We start from the raw sequence: 19,671 nt of genomic DNA, 5'->3' as shown, positions 1-19,671 counted from the left end.
TGGTAACATATAGCTCACTTTATTTACTCAAAATATTACTAAATACTTAAATCTATTCACAGTGAAAATGAAATCTTAAATGTTTTTTCATTCTCTTTATGCCTAGGACATTTTGAATCATACCACTAGCTTATTCATCATCTGGCAGCTGAAAAATTTTGGTAAAATACAATGACGAAGGACTTCAGAAAATGTAAACAACTTTTTCTTCACCATATTCTGGCTTTTTACAACAATATAAGAAAATCAAGACAAACACCTGTACCGTTAAAATGATCAATGACGGTACTTACATGGCTAAACAAAAACTTGGACACTGCAATACTAGTATCATCTATGATAAAGGAAAAGAAAGGGAGTAAAGTAATAATAGCCTACTAACCAAAACAACAGCATGATAGGCCTTCCTGAGTTGTGTAAATGTAACATCTTGGCCAATGCTAACATTACCAAGAAAAGATATTCGGTCCTTAGAGGCAGTTTGTGTAAATGTATTTATGCAGTTTTTCACTTCTGGATGATCTGGGGCCACACCATACCTCACTAATCCAAAAGGAACTGGCAACCTTTCATATATATCAACTTGAACTGAGCTGTGACTCTGAAAACGGAAAGATTTTATGTGTGAAAGGTGTATGCGCCTTTTAATATTGTTGAGATCTTCAGATTTACAAAAGATTTTATCTGCATACAAAGATAATAATTTGTATTGATACTAATCAACAGAATAAATGACACAAGATAAAACTTTAAGTTAAAACAGGTACTTCCAAAAATGTTTTACATCACTCTCTTCTCTCCCTATATGTATATTCATACAAAGTGAAAATCATGCCCTTCCTGGAGCCGATTATATTGGTATCAACAGGAATTAACAATGATCTTATTAGTCCAGCAGGTGAAAGATGACCCTAGTAGGAGGATATACCAAATCCCTCATCCTCTTCTGCAGTCTTTTGCTATAATGTACTAATTCACATAACTTATGCATGTGTTGGTCTAAACATAATGAACTGGGGTTTTCATTTTACTTCATACCAATTTCCATTTCTTTTACAATTAAACACAGTAACTATTAATTTTCTTTCTCCTGAATTCATTATGTAACCCAAATAGAGGAGACCATTTTCAGCATGTCTTTTGTAATACACCAAAAGCCGAAAGCCATACAAAGGTTCTTGGTAGTGACACTTTGGCTCTAACCACACAGCTTTCTGTTCTCTACTTTTCATTCATCGTCTTTGACATTTTCCACTGGTTGTAAGTTCTTCAACTTTTCCTTGCTGTCATTTTCATTTCATCATTTAAGAACAAAACCAAATGTGACTTGCTGATATCATTAGCAGTTATACTTCATGAGGGCCATGATCGTGGCTTTACAGGCATATATTGTGAGGCCACAATCGGTGCTCTGTTTAAAACTGGTTTCTTATCACAATACTTGAAAATATGCTTCTCACAATATAGAAATCATTAGAAAAATATTGGTAAAGTACTATATGAAATAAAAAAAGTTAGCCAAGTTTATCAAAACAAGTCAAAATAGACAGATCCAAAATGGGAGAGCAGAACAATGTGAGCTTTCTGTTTAGCTGTGAGCAAACAGATTGATCCTTGAAGAGCTTTTCAATATAATCTGTACATAAACCCTTCTATTCCTATAACTTTCCCCTGGCATCTGAAATGGCTTGCCACTACATTCTGAAGGCCTGGGATGTATCTGGCTAAAAGCCTAATGTGCGGCCAACTATCTACTCATATAACTGCCCTACTAACTGAAAAAGGGGAAAGGCGACCCTTCCTCGTGATTGTTGACCTTTACCACTACAGTCTTGTCGTCACTCATCAGCCCTACTGAGTAACCCACTAACTGATCCCAAAATGGTTGCAGAAGTTCAGCAGTAGTAAAAACACTTCTACTGAAGTGTTGCCTAAGGAATAATGACACTAACAGTAAAGTGAGTGGGCGGTACTCCCACACCCTTAGTCACTTGCAGATGATAAAGACCCTTGTTATCAGGCTTCAACAACTGGCCCAGCTTCCATTTGTGGTAGAGTACATACGCATATCCATAAAAAAGATGAAAGTTTGTATCCTCTTAGGGAAAATTAAGCATAGAATTTCTTTTAAAAAACACAGAACAGTTGCAAAATCTCATTCTGAAACATTAAAATACATTATACTCAAAAAGGAGAAATCCTGAATACTACTAATGTACTAGATTATAAATAGAATACATTTCAACAACAAACATTTCACCTTTAATAATTGTTGAGCTGTGTAGAATCCTGCAGGTCCACTGCCAATAACACAGACTTGAGGGAAATTACTTGAAGCAGTACTAAAATTTGGAAGTGCTTTTCTACATGCCTCCCTACGAATTAATGTTTTTGCATACCTGAAATTAACACAAGTCCAATAATTACAACAAAGAAGTTTCTGTTAAAATGTTAAAATATATAGCTAAAAGATTCAAACATTATAAATATGTAACAATATACATTTTTAAAACCAAATATAAATTTTTTCAATTAGGTATCCATCACCCTTCATTACTTTACAGCCTTAAAATTGTGTCAGTGCAATCTTCATATCTCTGCAAAAGAAGAAGAGTTGCCTTTTCCACCCATCTAAGAGGGCATCTGACCCCTCATCACCCCTAATGGTTAAATGGTCAATCTTTGTATTGCCTGAAAAAGATGCAAAACGGAAGGGAAGAGAGAAGGGGTCTTCCCACAAAGTAATGGGTTTGTATTTGAAATAATCAATTTTATTCTTAATGAATTTTGTATGGTATATGTATACGTATTTGCTTCATCACAAACACATTAAGTGCTTGACAATGTCCTGAACTGCTATTTATGTACGGAGGATTTGTAATTATGAAATGATATCAATTACAGTAATTTGGGGCTGTGCCATGTTAGTAAGGTTGTGGGACTTTGGACTCATCTAAAACATGAATGTAATACTTAATCAACAAGGTTTAGCAACTAATTCACCCTCAGATCGACATCTAGAAGATATGGATATGCATTTATGAAGCTGAAGAAGATGGGTCTGAAACGTTTCTCATCTCTCATGGCTTAGAATAAGACCAACAGAATAGACGTCAATCAAATTGTGAGTTAGCTTTATAAGACAAATCTGTACAAAACAAGCAATACCTTTGAGATGCCATTTATAATGTTAACATTCATATTTTCACTGAAACTAATGAATACAGCACAGAACATATTTTATGAAACCAAACCTTCATTTTGGATGCAACAGGCTTACATGTGTGACTGTATGCTTTTAAATTACTCACTACAGCCATAATTAAAATAAAAAAAAAATTTGTAAAGCATCATTCAATTGTACTGTACCATCATATAAAATAAACATCATCTCCTTTTCTAAAAGATTTAATCTTTTTGAGGTAATAACCTGTTGCTCTGTCTGGGCATAGAATAAGGGCTCCTTAGTTTCCACCTTGAATTGGTAAATAAGGATTTATAATGTCTGGAGAGGCCCCAGGATGAGAAGCTGTCGGTGTTTGCAACAAAGGCTGGAATGTAGGACAAACCCATATTCTGTTGGTATTTGAAATGGGTCACTGCCCAAGGGGCAGAAACAATCTAATCATAAAGGTTAGATCCTTAAAACACCAGGTCTAAAATGTTTCTTGATGAGAGAGAAGCCCAAGCAAGTAAGTTTAAAGCATATAGTAAGGACTTCTCTCTATCAAAGTTCTGGTACATAAATCTCAACTCATCAAAAGAATCCAGATCATTACCTCTGCTTTCAAAAACCTGTGCCAGTGCTGATATGTACCCCTCAATAGTAAACAGACAAATACCTTGATCAATAAAGAAATAACAAGGAATCTGCTACATGTGGAATAAAGGCTTGTCTTGAGGGTGACCACCTGCTTTTTAGCTGTAGCTACAGAGATCTCTAATGGAACAAGCTGTGAGGTACCAACTTCTTGGGAAGTTAGAAGACTTATGAACTTTAGCCACAGCTAAGCAGTAGGAGCTGAAGAGTGAGGATACTCTCAAAGGATGGACTGAAAATGATATTGTAATGATACAATTAAGTTTGTTCATACTTACCTGGCAGATATATATATAGCTGTATTTTCCGAAGTCCGACAGAAATTAAAAAACTTACGACACACGTAGTGGGAGTCAGGTGGTTAGTACCCATTCCCGCCGCTGGGAGGCGGGTATCAGGAATCATTCCCATTTTCTATTCATAATTTTTATTTCCACTGTCTCCTGAGGGGAGGTGGGTGGGTACTTAATTATATATATCTGCCAGGTAAGTATGAACAAACTTAATTGTATCATTACAATATCATTTTGTTCATGAAACTTACCTGTCAGATATATATATAGCTGAATCCCACCTTTGGTGGTGGGAGTAGACAGAATAGAAGATTTTAGGAAACATATATATGCAGATAAATGATATCTTGATTCCTTACCTGTTAGCATAGCTGACTTCGTGGTTACTGCCGCGTAAGTCTGCTTGTGCTATTAGAGTTGCCAGCGAGGTAGACCTATATAGCTGGTGCACTCAAGATGATCTGTCAACGGGGGCGTGACCACGATGTGACTAGACCATTGACCATACAATGAGGGCAACGAAGTAAAAAACCACCTGGCCTAGTCTACCAAAGGTATACCACTAAACTAGACTAAAGAAGGGAGATCCGCCTCGGGCGGTCAACCCCACAACCAAAAAACACACACGATTAAAAGCTCACCTAACCACTAAAGGAAAGAATGAGTGCTACCTCCTGCACCCCCTAAAAACAGTGTCTGCAGCGACGTATGGTCCAAGCGACGAGCGATGTTCGTATGTCGCTTTCACCTCCCGCAGGTAGTGTGAAGCGAACACCGAGTTGCTCCGCCAATATGTGGCACTCAAAATGTCACTGAGTGCCATATTCCTGTGAAAGGCTATCGAGGTCGAAATAGCCCTCACCTCGTGGGCATTCACTTTTAACAGCTTCATGTCACTATCACTACATGTGGAATGAGCTTCCTTAATGGTGTCTCTCAAGAAGAAAGAAAGCGCGTTCTTTGACATGGGAAGATCGGGCTTCTTAACCGAGCACCACAAGTTGCCCGAAGGTCCTCTACAGTCCTTCGTTCTGTCTAGATAGAATTTGAGAGCCCTGACAGGGCACAGGACTCTCTCTGGCTCATTACCCACGATCTCTGTCAAACCCTTGATTTCAAATGTCTTGGGCCAAGGGTTGGACGGGTTTTCGTTCTTTGCTAAGAACATAGGGCTTAAAGAACAAACAGCATCAGAGTTCTTAAACCCAACATGCTTGCTTATAGCCTGGATCTCACTAACTCTCTTCGCCGTTGCCAGAGCAGTTAGAAAAACGTGCTTCCTTGTAAGTTTATTTCTAAGCGAAGCTAAGTTGAGCGGTTCAAAAATACTGGACGTCAAAAACTTTAGAACAATGTCTAAGTTCCAAGAAGGGACTCTTGGTTGAGGTACCTTCGAAGTCTCGAAAGACTTAAGAAGATCATGAAGGTCTCTGTTGTTGGCTAAGTCCAGTCCTCTATGCCTAAAGACTACAGAAAGCACACTTCTGTAGCCTTTTATCGTAGGCACCGCTAAGCGAACTTCATTTCTCAAGTAGAGAAGGAAGTCTGCGATCTGGCTCACAGAGGTAGAGGTGGAGGAAATGTCTTTCTTCCTGCACCAGCTCCGGAAAACAGCCCACTTGGATTGGTATACGGCAATAGAAGAAGGTCTTCTTGCCGTTGCGATTGCTTTCGCCACTGGTCTTGAAAAACCCCTCGCTCTGGCCAACTTCTGGATAGTCCTGAACGCAGTCAGACTCAGAGCGGGGAGGTTTTGGTTTTTTGTGATACCTCTCGAAGTGGGGCTGTTTGAGTAGATCTATCCTTGGAGGCAGAGTCCTCGGAAAGTCTACAAGAAAGGACATGACCTCTGTGAACCAGTCGGTCGCTGGCCAGAAGGGGGCGATGAGAGTCATCCTCGTTCCCTCTGATGCCGCGAATTTTCTTATTACTTCCCCTAGGATCTTGAACGGGGGAAAGGCATATACGTCTAGTCCCGTCCAGTCCCAAAGAAGGGCGTCTACTGCTACTGCTCCTGGGTCTAGAACTGGTGAGCAGTACAGCGGGAGTCTCGTTGTCCTGGAAGTTGCGAAGATGTCTACGAGAGGACATCCCCATAACTTCCACAACTTCTGGCATATTTCCTGATGAAGGGTCCACTCCGTCGGCAGAAGTTGACCTTGTCGACTGAGCAGATCTGCACGGACGTTTTCTACCCCTGATATGAATCTCGTCAGTATAGAGACGTCGTGTGCCTTCGCCCATAACAGGATCTCCTTTGCAAGGAAGAACAGGGATCGAGAGTGGGTTCCTCCCTGTTTCTTGAGGTATGCCAGGGCTGTGGTGTTGTCCGAGTTGATCTGCACCACATTGCCGGAGACTTCGTTCTGAAAGAACTGGAGCACCAGATGAACTGCTGCCAGCTCCTTGAGGTTTATGTGCCAGGACACCTGTTCCCCTCTCCAGGTGCCTGACACTTCCTTCCCCCCCAGTGTTGCTCCCCACCCCGTGGAAGACGCGTCGGAAAACAACACTAGGTCGGAGTTCTGAAGCTTGAGGGAAAGACCCTCTGCGAGCTTCAAAGGGTCGGTCCACCATCTTAGGTGTTCCTTTACCTCTTCCGATAACACCAGAATCGAATCCAAAGTGTTTTGGTGCTTCCAATTGTCGGCAAGGAAGAATTGAAGAGGTCTGAGGTGCAACCTCCCTAGGGAAACAAACTTCTCCAGTGAGGAAATGGTCCCCAGCAGACTCATCCATTCCCTCACCGAGCATGATTCCTTCCCCAGAAAGGTTGACACTTTGCTTAGGCAATCTAGTTGTCGCTCCTGGGACGGAAAAGCCCGAAAAGCCACTGAGTCCATCTGAATCCCCAGATAGACTAAAGACTGAGAAGGGGTCAGATGTGACTTTTCGAGGTTCACCAGAAGCCCCAGGGACTTCGTTAACGACAAAGTCGTGTGAAGGTCCTCCAGACACCGGTCTTTCGAGGAGGCTCGTACGAGCCAGTCGTCCAGGTAGAGAGAGATCCCGACATTGGAAAGATGAAGCCACCTCGCAATGTTCTTCATCAGTAGGGTGAATACCATGGGAGCAGTGCTGAGTCCAAAGCAGAGAGCCCTGAATTGAAACACTTTTCCTTTCAGGACAAACCGCAGGTATTTCCTGGACTGGGGGTGGATGGGGACGTGGAAATACGCGTCCTGGAGATCTAGTGAAGCCATCCAATCCCCCGGTCTCAAGGCTCCCATCACTGACTGAGGTGTCTCCATCTTGAACCTCTGCTTGATGACAAAGAGGTTCAGGTTGCTGACATCGAGTACCGGTCGCCATTCCCCCGACTGCTTTGGCACCAGGAACAGTCTGTTGTAAAATCCGGGGGAATTCAAGTCGGAGACCTGTTCTACAGCGTGTTTCACGATCATCTGATCTAACAGATCGTAAAGCACTTGTTGCTTTTCTCCCCGATAGGAAGGAGACATGTCCCTGGGTGTCGTAGACAGCGGGGGTGGTTTCAGGAACGGGATCCGGTAACCCTTCTTTAAGATGTCCACGGACCATTTGTCCGCACCTCTCTCTTCCCTGGCTTGCGCAAAAAGCTGAAGCCTTGGCTCCAACCGGTGACTGAAGGACTTCTGCTTCACTTCTTGTTCTTGGCCAGCGCCGTGGCTCTGCCTCTGGAAGTGCCTCTTCCTCGAGGGGCTGGTCTCGAGGAAGAAACTACCTCGAAAGGGCTTCGATTTCTTGAGAATCGAAACTCCCGAGGACGAAGGAACCGCAGGTCTCCTTGAAGATTGTGCGAGGAGATCTTGCGTGGCCTTCTCCTGTAGACTGGTCGCAATGTCTTTTACCATAGCCTGGGGGAAGAGATGATCCGAAAAAGGAGCGAAGAGCAAGTCTGCTTTCTGTGACGGAGAAACAGATTTCGCTGTAAAAATGCAAAACAGGGATCTCTTCTTCAAGAGCCCTGTGCAAAAGTGAGCTGTAAGCTCCTCCGAACCATCTCTGACGGCCTTGTCCATGCACGACATTACGCTGGACAGCTCCCCCAGACTAATCGAGTCGGAACTCCTAGACTTGGCATTCAGAACTCCCAAACACCAATCTAGAAAGTTGAAGACCTCTAACGTCCGAAAGAGGCCTTTAAGGTGGTAGTCCATTTCCGTAGTAGACCATGAAACTTTCGAAGAGGACAGGTGAGACCTCCTCGAGGCATCCACAATGCGGCGAAGTCTCCTTGGGCTGACGAGGGAAGTCTAATACCTACGTCTTCTCCCGTCTCATACCAAATGCCAGCCTTCCCACTAAGTCTCGAAGGTGGCAGGGCAAAAGAAGTCTTTCCCTGAGACTTCCTTTTCTCCATCCAGTCATGGACCTTACGAAGAGCCCTCTTAGTTGAAAGGGACTTCTTCATCCTGACGAATGCCGAGACCTTGTTGATCTTGGACGAAGAAAGTTGTGAAGGAGGAGAGCGAGGAGCTTCCGGGTGAAACGTCTCTCCAAACTCTGATTGAAGAAGGCGGGTCAAAACCTGGTAGTCGGAAGAGACTGCCGCCAAAGGTTTCTCGTCATCCACTTCAACCGAAGCGTCACTAACCTCTGCTTCCAACACAGGTGAAGTTGGAGGCAAATAGGCTGGACCAAGACTATCTGGTCTAAGTTTCCACGAGGCGCGTTGCTGTGAAGTGGAAGGTAAAGCTGACTCATTAATAGAAACTCCGGTCGTATCTCTAAGACCCGAGCAACTTGCAAAGACTCATCACAAACAGGTGGGAGGCGACGAAACTCCACATCTTCGTCCACCCGAGCGGTCCCGGCCTTGGGGGCGGCCCGACACCTGGCGTCCAACTGGTCGCACCACCTGGCGTCCACTGGCGGACACCTGGCGTCCACTGGCGCATACCTGGCGTCCACTGGCGCACGCCTGGCTGCAACTAGCGCGGGATTGGCGTCCACTCGTGCGCTGCTGGCGTCCGCTGGCGCACGCTTGGCGTCCACTGGCGTGCGAATGACATTAACTAAGGCGCACTTAACATCTCGTGCGCGCTCTGCTTCCGCTGGAGCACTCTTAGATGCAACTGGCATTCGCTTGGCTTCCGACCGAGCGTCAGGAACGTGAACTTGCACCGAAGTGTTCACGCAAGTATTAAGCTCTCGCACCGCAAGCTTACGAGCGGGTAATACCGCTTCATGCGCCGAGCGAGCAAAATCCTCTTCACGTCCTCCAGAGAGCCGCTGGGGAGTCGCACGAACTCTAGCAGGCGAAGAAAGTGGAGAGATAGACGAGCGAGGAGAGGGAGAGGGAGACCTTCTAGATCTCTTCACAGGCAGACGGTCATCCTTTCTCCTGGGACGTGGTTGCGTCCCTTTCTTAGCAAGAGCATCAGCAAGCTGTTGCTGCAAAGAGCGCAGGATCTTCTCAGTAGGAGAGGATTCCTTGTCAGGTGACGGGCTGATCCTGTGAGAAGGCGAGGGGCGAGGGGACGCCTTCTTCCTTCTCCCAGAAACTGCCGTAGCACGCGCTTGAGAGCGACTGGGGCGCTCAACAAAGTCATCATCCGATGACTCCTTACGCTTCTTCTGTGGCGGGAAGGCTGCGAACACACTCTCAGGCGATGATCGCCTCTCGAGAGCCAAAACTGGACGTGAAGCGTCACGATCACCAACGCTCTTTTCAGCGGGCATGAAATAGAATGAGAGCTCCACCCCTTGTGCGGGGAGGAAGCCTCTGAAGAAGAGAAACACTCTTTCAGGAGGCGTGCACGCGCACGCTCCTTGGCAGTCTGTGTAACGTCAACAGATACTGCCGAAGGCACGTCAGATCGGTGGGCGTTCCCCGTAACCCTCCTGCGGCTTTCGACATGCCCTCTCCCTGAAACCTGGGAGTCCGGCAGCGGTCTAGGCCTAGAGGCGAAATGGGGCCGATCTGACGCACCCTCCACCAACGAAGGAGCACTGTCACTGCACTTTGCACCTTCACTTTTGCCTTCTAAGGCGAGCACTTTAGATTCTAAATTACGAATCGACTCTAAGATAAGTGTAAGGGTATTACCCTCTACAGACACTGTTTCAGGGCCCGAAGGCAACACTACAGGGTTAGGAGTAGTGATTAAAGGAGGGTTAGTAGGAGAAACATGAACTTCCTGCCGTTTACCTGAAACGCTCCTGGAGGAAGACCTCCTTAACCTATCCCGTTCAAGCTTACGCAGATAGGACTCATACGCTCTCCATCCAGAATCAGAAAGACACTCACATTCCTTGCAGCGACTTTCATACATGCAATCATGCTCTCTGCAACTCTTACACAAAGTATGAGGGTCTACTGATGCTTTCAGTAGCCTACCTCGACAAGCACTCTTGGTACAAAACCTGGCGCTAGCCGAACTAGAACCAGACATCTTATTTAAAGAGAAATCAAGCCAAAATCAATCAAATCCACAATTAACGTGTGCCTAGCCACCGATCCAAAAGTCAAGATACCAAAAAATCAAAAAGGGGTACTTATAGTAGCCAAGTTTCCTAAATTCAAGACGGAGGTGCTGAAAACTGTGTTTACAACACCGGCGACAGAAAAATTATGAATAGAAAATGGGAATGATTCCTGATACCCGCCTCCCAGCGGCGGGAATGGGTACTAACCACCTGACTCCCACTACGTGTGTCGTAAGTTTTTTAATTTCTGTCGGACTTCGGAAAATACAGCTATATATATATCTGACAGGTAAGTTTCATGAACAAACCTCTGAATTCTAACCAAGGGTAGATAAATTAATGTAATGGAGGCATTTGGATCCAACCCCAAACAGTTAGCTCTCTAAAATGGACTCAAATTTGATATGTCCCAGTTGATAACTTGGCCTAGATATTGGCACCAAATAAAGAGGCATCACAGGAGCCTAAGAATATCTTGGGATGAGGTGCCTTTACCATCCAGTCATTCAGGTATCTCAATATCTCAACAACCTAATGCATCACATGTGAGCCTAAACAGCAACTGAGCAAGAAAGCACATGAATATTTGTGGGACTGTCACTAGCCTGAGGCATAAAGCCTTGAATTGGAATACCTCTCCCTTCAATGAGAACCAGAGGAATTTCCTTCAAGTACCATGTACGTATCAGCATCACATGTTTATAACTGTGACATGGCCCAAGGGAGTCATTATATTCCAACAAACATTCTAAGATTACAAGGGTGGGAAGAATATTGCCAAGCATCTCATTGTCATGAAACATGGGCTTGGTAGAGCCTACAAAGTAAATATACATGTATCTTAAAATGTAGTTATTATTTTACAATGGACATTCATACCATATTACACATTATCATTAGACACCTAATTTCCTAACATATACACAAAATCCCAAAGCATGATGTTTAAATTGTGCTTGCAATCATTGGAGGCTGACTTATCTGAATAAATTGTGAATTAGGTAATTTGACTCTTGATAGTATTAGTAGTAATGAGAGAAAAAATTAATTACGGTAGAGAATCTCTGGAGAAAGTTATGCAAAACACTGGTTTTCAACATGCTATGGATAATGGCTGAGTTTTTTATGGAAAAAAATTGAATTTTAAAGTAACTTGTATTTTTCCTACATATACAAACTACATACTACAGCCTTTTATGCAGGAGTGTTCCTCAACACTAGCTGGAAACAGTTGTTGAAGCTTCGTAACAAGGTGGTTATTTGGTATTAATCAGGTGAGTGTGGGAGGTCCCCTAACTCACCCTCTATACACCTACACTTTTCCCATCAGCACTGGAGACTAAGTGGAGTGGCTAAGGTTGGATTATGATATAAGGATCTGGGTCATATACCTAAAACCAATGCAAGTCACTTTTAAATTCCATATTTGTTCCTACAGAAATACACTCTACTGTTGAAAAATATCTCTTAGCTTTCAGGATTCAATGTAAATTGCATACATGTAGAATAGTACATAAAATGTCTCTATAAGACATGTCAGTTGATTATTTTACGTATAGTTTCATGTAGTTTTAAGCAACATTTCAATATATGGTACAGTATTATGTTTTTAACAAGTATGTAGTTTGACCTACAAGTTGGTACATGACCATGATAGCCTATACCAGTACAAGAAATCGCACCTTATCTAAATTCCTACATCAGTATCTTTTATTATTATTATTATTATTGAATAAACAAAATACTAGGTAATTGATATTTTTTTGCTGAAGCAACAGTCATATACATAATGAAGGAAATTAATCCATACCATAAAAGTAACACGTATAGCTAGGTATCACAATTATTTATGCTTTTACTAAATATTAGAAATGAACTCTACTCCTATATAGTACCATAGTTGTTCATAAACTATTCAATCTATAATAAAAACAACAGCAGAACTGATAGTAACCTATGTAGGTATCTAGGCTATACACTAAGCAAATAACACTCTATCCTAACTATTTTGTTAGGCAGTTAGCCTACATTTGAATAGGTAAACCTGAAAAGGACACAGGAACTATCTGAACTTTGATTAGGTAGTAGGCTATGCCATATATCCAAAAATGGGAAGCACTTTATGCCTAGGGTAAAATACTGAATGACCGGGCTCTACCGAAGCATAACCACCTTCCCAAAAAAGTACTTTAACGTCCTGTAACCCAGGACAGACATTAGTCAAGAGCCAACGTCCGTCAAAGCAACACCTCGACACCTCTACTTACCTCTCGAAGTACCTAGTAGTAAGTTTTTTCTCCCAAGTCACAAATTATGGCCATACCTACTAATTCCCAAATTTTCGGGAAGGTGGTCGCGCAAATGTAGAGGTGGCCATTCGATATTTTCCCTTACCTATACTAGGCAATCTGTACAACCCAATTTTGAAGACAATTTCAACAGATGTTTCTGCGTAATCTAGGCTACTTGACTCACCTAAACATACTGGAATGCGGGCTACCTAGCAGTAGCTTATTACGTTCTTGGTTTCCTGTTAGGTTACCCTAAAGGGCAGGTAGGCTAGGTAAGAAGGAAATGCAACCAAGCTTAGTCTCCCGAGGGGCTCCCTGCCTTCAGACTTGCTGCGACTCGCAACTACTGAAAACGTAGATTTACTACTACCTAGGTTAGCTAGGTACTCCGACTTTCATAAAATGAGAACGTCTTCGACCAAGAAAGCCTTACGCACAACAATGTCATGGATCGGCTACGCTGCCACTGATGGTTAACGATAAGGAGTTGGGCAACGTCACGCTGGTGAAGAGGTGACCTTCACCCCTCGGCGAGTCATTGTCCTGTCTGATTATCAATGGAAGATTTGAATGGACTTCTTTTTTATTCCAAATGCTTTTTCATAATCGTCACCATACTCTGTAACAGAATACTTAATTTAGTCTGTTTATATTCTACATTCTATAGTGCACAATAGGTAGGTAGTAGCTCGGTAGCTGTACTAGCCTACAAGCCGATCTGACATATAGTATAATCCACCTCGCAATTTCATACTACTAATCATAGTCCATGGAATTTAATATAATCTGTTGCTTCACTGTTATCATGTTCCATTTCGATTTCTATAATAAATATAGAAAGTCATTAACAAAAATTTTATGCATCAAAATTTAGAGCGAGTTTAGGAAACTAGTAGTAGTAGTAATAGATGGAGTTTGTCTCTGAAACGGCTCTCTTTCTCATTCCATTACTCCTTATTTGTTGTTGAAGATTAATCTAGCCTTGTGTTGGCACGGGCTCTTGCTCCTAGAGCATCCCGTAACAGTTTTTTACTCCTTAGTGTTTGTTTGAGTTTATTGTCTCTGTAATACTGTAAATAGCTTACAAATTCTTTCCTAGAATTGGTAAATGCCTACTTATGTCTAGGATATAGCGTACGACTAGAAAAAACGCTTTGCAAATGCTTACAAACTTTATAGATTTGAAAAGGAACCTAGATGACGGTTCAGAACCGCCAATTAACAATTTCCAAGTATTTTCATGTTTGAGAGCTTTGATGGGCTTGCACATGCAAAATGCAAATATCACAAAATCTCACGTATGTTTTAAATAGAAATTTTTAATAACATAGTTTCAGTAGTCTAGTTTGTAGACTAATTGTCCCAATTTGATTATTCCACCTCCGATTCCCCCCTTCATGAAATAAGTTCGTTCGCTTTTTTAGCGGTGAGAGAGGAGAGAGAGATAGGGAGATGTATGGAGGAGATAAGAGAGAGTAGAGATAGAGGAGAGAAGAGAGAGGAGAGGAGAGAGAGAGATTTATGGATTTCAAAAACTGCATAATAATTTCGTCCGCTCTTTAGGCAGAGGAGAGAAGAGAGAGGAGAGAGATAGAAGAGAGAGGAGGAGAGATTAGATAGAGAGAGAGAGAGAGAGAGATTTATTATTTTAACAAAAAACTGGCATTAAATAAGTTGTTCGTCCGCTCTTTAGCAGAGAGAGGAGAGAGAGAGAGAGAGAGAAGAGAGAGGATAGAGGGAGAGAAGAGAGCTTTTCTTATTTCAAAAACTGCTTAATAAGTTCGTCCGCTCTTGCAGGAGAGAGAGAGAGAGAGAGAGAGAAGAGAGAGGAGAGAGAAGAGAGAGGTTTATTTATGTTTAACAAAAACTGCATTAATAAGTTCGTCCGCTCTTTAGTCAGGAGAGAGGAGAGAGAGAGAGAGACAGAGAGAGAGAGAGAGAGAGAGAGAGGAGAGAGAGAGAGAGAGAGAAAAAGAACGAGAGAGAGGGAAGGAAAGAGAGAAAGAGAGAGAGAGAGAGAGAGAGAGATTTATGATTTAAAAAACGCATTAATAAGTTCGTCCGCTCTTTAGCGGTGAAGAGAGAGAGAGAGAGATGAGAGAGAGAGAGAGAGATGAGAGAGAGAGAGAGAGAGAGAGAGAGAGAGAGAGATTTATGATTTCAAAACTGCATTATAGTTCGTCCGCGCTCTTTAGCAGAGAGAGAGAGAGATTTATGATTTCAAAAACTGCATTAATAAGTTCGTCCGCTCTTTAGCAGAGAGAGAGAGAGAGAGAGAGAGAGAGAGAGAGAGAGAGAGAGAGAGAGAGAGATATTTATGATTTCAAAAACTGCATTAATAAGTTCGTCCGCTCTTTTAGCAGAGAGAGAGAGAGAGAGAGATTTATGATTTCAAAAACTGCATTAATAAGTTCGTCCGCTCTTTAGCAGAGAGAGAGAGAGAGAGAGAGAGACCTTACTTACCTTACAGACCTTACAGTTCGTTCGGGTTGCCCCAGGTCCCTCAGTGTGAGGCGCCCTCTAATGTCTACCAGAGAGTTGCTAGTTACATCTTCCGGTATATTTTGCATCTTCCAATCTTGGATGGTCTGGGAGCAGTTTAGATATTTGTCGAGCTTATTCTTAAACATCTACGCTCACTCCTGATATATTCCTCAGATGAGCTGGCAACGCATTGAATAGACGCTGCATTATCGATGCTGGTGCGTAGTGGATTAATGTCCTGTGTGCTTTCCTTATTTTTCCTGGTATAGTTTTGGGCACTATTAATCTACCTCTGCTTGCTCTTTCTGATATTTTTAGTTCCATGATATTTTCTGTTATTCCTTCTATCTGTTTCCATGCCTGAATTATCATGTAGCGTTCTCTTCTCCTTTCTAGACTATATAATTTTAAGGATTGTAGTCTTTCCCAGTAGTCTAGGTCCTTAACTTCTTCTATTCTAGCTGTAAAGGACCTTTGTACACTCTCTATTTGTGCAATATCCTTTTGATAGTGTGGGTACCATATCATATTGCAATATTCAAGAGAGAGAGAGAGAGAGATGAGAGAGGAGAGAGAGAGAGAGAGAGAGAGAGAGAGAGAGAGAGAGAGAGAGAGAGAGAGAGAGAGAGAGAGAGAGATTTATGATTTCAATAACTGCATTGACTCACGTGAGGTGAACGACTAATCAAACTGGTATAATAATTGAGTTTCCTCACGTAGTTCTAGAGAGCGGGAGTTCCGTTGTATAGGCTGTTGTTGAGAATTGAGTTGAGCGACGCGTAAAATACAGTTGTCAAAAGTTCCGGGATTTTCGGTCCTTTATGGTTGAATTTTTTGGCTCGCGTTATTCTGTTAATCCGCAAATGTGTCATTGTTGAAAGGCCGTGAATTTTCTGAACGGTTTGACTTGGTTAGAGAAATTTTTCTGCTGCCTGCTGTCATTGAAAGAACTTTCAAGGTGAGTTGTTTTATTGTTCACTGGAAGTTCAAGCTAGCCTACCTATTCAGACATTAGCCTATAGGTAGGTAGTAACAAAAATTAGGTTAATCTAAGTAATACCTAGTGGCGCGGGTATTTCTTTGGAATACTACTAGGTAGTACATCGGGGAGGGAAGGAGGGAGACATAGGCTACTATACAGGCAGATAATACCTAATAAAATTGATATAGTAATAGGGAAGAGTAGGTATGATATATTTGGTAGATCTAAGCCCTTATACCGCGGCGAACTAGACAATGCCAGTTGACGTTTTTCTATACAGTTTTACCTCCTGAACAAGAATTTAAGATAATATTTTTTCGGCCGGCTGTAATTAGCCTAACATGTAATTTACCTTTGAACTCTATCCTACGGTAAGGGGGACCGATGGGAATGTGGGGTTCTGGGTGGGGTAAAACACTTGGGCGAATTATGCTGTTCAACTGTATCCTACGGTAAGGGGGACCAATGGGAATGCGGGGTTTTGGGCTGGCTTAGAATTACCCTATATTTACTATAATACCTATTTTTCTTTGAACTAACCTATATAGTAAATGGTTTAGGGGAACAACTGACTGGACTAACGGATCCAGTTTCCACCGCGTGTGAAGACACCCTCTGAAAAAGTACTTTAACACGTCCTGACAGTTGACACCTGAGATGGGCACCAGTCACGAGTTGTTGGTGGTGAGAGCAAGAGCTCGAGACCTCTACTATCCTTTCGAAGTAAGTATTTTCTCCAAAGTTAGAAATTAAGGTCATACTTTATTATTAAACAGAGGTTTAATATTAAAATGACACTTTCAAAATTTTTACTTACAACTCCAAATATTTAGAAGATTGACGCCATCTCGATGTTTGCGGAGTTGTACCCATAGATGCTGGGGCACTTTCTTCACAAAAATCGTAAACAGTGACTTCCAACCATGACTTATCCAAGAGAACTACGATTTTTGGTAGAAGAAGAAGAAGAAGAATCGTGCACTAGATAATTATTTAGATAAATAGTTAAACGGCAGTATAAGGTCATGAATCGCATAAATTTTTTACAAATTCATGATTATTAATTTGAAAATATCCGTTGTTGAAAAAGTAAATAGATTCCGACTCAAATATCAACAGTTTTGCTGTGAACATCACCTACGGCATTCTTCGCGCTCTTCTATTGTTTATCAGTGTTGCCAATTGGTATGTGTTTACCCTCCAAACTGGGTATAAGACTTACACAAAACAGGGGAGATAAGTGAAATTAGCATATCTATTTGTAGTATATATACATATTAGAGCAATTTTATCATTACTGCATTACTATGACAAATAGAATTCATCGAAAAAGTTTGTAAATGCATCAGCGTATGTGTAAAGCTCCACTAGATTGGCAGCGATGAGTCATTTTGCTGTCTGCTCGTATCTACTTTAGAAATATCTGTAATTATTCGGGGTTAATTTGGTTGCAAAAAAGGGATGATGGACATGAATTAAATAAACATTTTGAAGTAACAAAGTAAAGTTAAACTAAAGAATGAGTAAAGTAAACAATTTTGCTGCCCGCAACTGTGTTTGTGGAGTGAGCACTAAGGAACCAGGAACTGCAATGTAGTTCAAGTGCACTTTGGAGTGAGTTAAGACCAGAACGTATAATTACAATCAAATAAGCACTGTGGAGTTTCAGTTGCGATGGCAGTAAGGATAAAACGACCGATTACAAGGTAAAAATGAATTTCAGTTCAAACCATGACCCCGGGATAAGAAGTTTCATACTTTCACTGATATAGGCGACAAAATGTTGTTTAATTGTGCTGATTACAACTGCAATCTTGAGTAAGATCAATAAACGTTACATATATACGCTAACATTGTTCAAATGAGTGCTGGGAATACTTGGAAAGACGGTGGCTCCTTTGCGTTTACGAATGGCACCTTACGCGGGTGATGCCATATTGGATTTCAAAACTGCCTTGAAAACATAATTATGAAGACCTCACATGCTTATTTTAGTTCGTATGGCGCTTTCATATATCACATTATGTTGACGAGACTTCAATCTTTTGAATGGTATGCATAAAGATGTAATTGTATTCTTGTTTCACCAACATCGAGTGAATAAGGCTGATCCACGCGATGACGATGGATCCACTGTGGTGTTTCCCCCATATAGCTAATACAGTACAGGTGAGATCATTTGAGAATTCCACAGAAATAGGCTAAAGTGAAATATTTTGTATTGTGTTCTGTAAATGGTTTTTCATTTACCCTGGAGGGGCTGATACTAAATATGGTATCAAGTATAGCTTTTCTGCATAGCTAAATATCATTTGTTCCGATACGTAATACAAACCCTCGGTCCTTTAACAATAGGAAGTAGCTAGCGGCAGCTGGAACGGTCGTAAGCTTCGAACAAGGGGAGAACGGTAGTTAACTGCTTGTCCGATCGTCGCGCGCCGCGCGACTGGGAGGTAAACAAATCACTTTTGCTTTCGGCCGCGGGTGTGAAGGACGTGTTTCGTCATCGCTCTCTGCCGCTTCATCGTCGTATGCTTTGTTTATATTGTGTTTTCTACTAATGGTTTGTTTTTGACTTGAAAATGAAACTGTAAGTACACTGTTTTCATTTTCATTACTTAATTATGAACCCTTGAATTATGTCTCGGTGCCGAGGACGGGCGCGCTCGCGCCGAGTCATGTATTGGGCGAAGGGTGTAATTGAAAAATGTAAGTACTTTTTTCATTATATTTTTGCCCTGTGCGTTCGTTACCGAGAGTGTGATTGCGCTCGGCACGAACTTTTAAGTTTGTATAATAGAATGCAATGAAAGTGGATTCGCAATTGCAATATTCTTTTCATTTTCATTTATTGATTGCATGAATTTAATCTGGATCAATTTTCGTTCTTACCCGGGAATTGATCCTTACGATTTTTATGTGAAATGAATCGCAAGTGCAGTAGTCTGTTTCATTTTCATATTACTTTGCACTGCTGTGCGGGGGTGGGGGAAGCGAAGGTCTGCCAGGAAGTCGTCGGAAAGCTCCCGCGACTCCCTTGGTAGCCGATTCTTCGTCTTCCTTCCTGCCCCCCGCTCAGCTTCTTCATTGTATTTTGTATTTGGGGTCTTCCTTGCGTTCGGGGTGGGGCATGTCTTCCCCCCGTGCGTGAGGGAACCCCTCTTACTAATCTATCTATGTTACCGCAGGTGCTACATCCGTGGGAGACGACCTTGGATGTAGATGTAGATCCTCACGAGGTTTGTACTCGTTGTCGGGGCGAGAGTGCTCCCGCAACGAGCCTGTGTAACGTGTATGCATTCGTCAGAGGCGCAGTGGGTGCTGTACGAGGACACAAGAAGTCATCGGAAAGTCCAGTGACTCCTTTGGTAACGGACGTCCAGTTGTACT

The 19,671-nt window shown here is 42.2% G+C and overlaps 1 protein-coding gene across 4 annotated transcripts in view; it reads right to left on the bottom strand.

Annotated features, from left to right (window-relative positions):
* LOC135210980 (NADPH:adrenodoxin oxidoreductase, mitochondrial-like) overlaps nt 1–13,716 on the bottom strand; it is a 150,472-nt gene extending 136,756 nt beyond the window's left edge. For 2 of the 4 annotated variants that reach the window (XM_064243977.1, XM_064243979.1), the window contains exons 1-3: nt 13,253–13,715; nt 2,261–2,399; nt 383–601 (exon numbers count right to left, since the gene is read on the bottom strand). In XM_064243977.1, coding sequence (XP_064100047.1) covers nt 383–601; nt 2,261–2,399; nt 13,253–13,263 — 369 coding nt within the window. In that variant the 5' untranslated portion in view covers nt 13,264–13,715. Of the gene's footprint in view, nt 1–382; nt 602–2,260; nt 2,400–12,999 lie in introns of all 4 variants that reach the window. The other 2 variants (XM_064243978.1, XM_064243980.1) reach the window with 2 other exon arrangements.
* Between the last annotated feature and the right edge of the window lie 5,955 nt (nt 13,717–19,671).

The sequence above is a fragment of the Macrobrachium nipponense genome, chromosome 4 (assembly GCF_015104395.2).
Source record: "Macrobrachium nipponense isolate FS-2020 chromosome 4, ASM1510439v2, whole genome shotgun sequence".
Lineage (NCBI taxonomy): Eukaryota > Metazoa > Arthropoda > Malacostraca > Decapoda > Palaemonidae > Macrobrachium > Macrobrachium nipponense.
The sequence above is the reverse complement of the archived record's forward strand: the minus strand, read 5'-3'. Positions and strand labels throughout refer to the sequence as shown.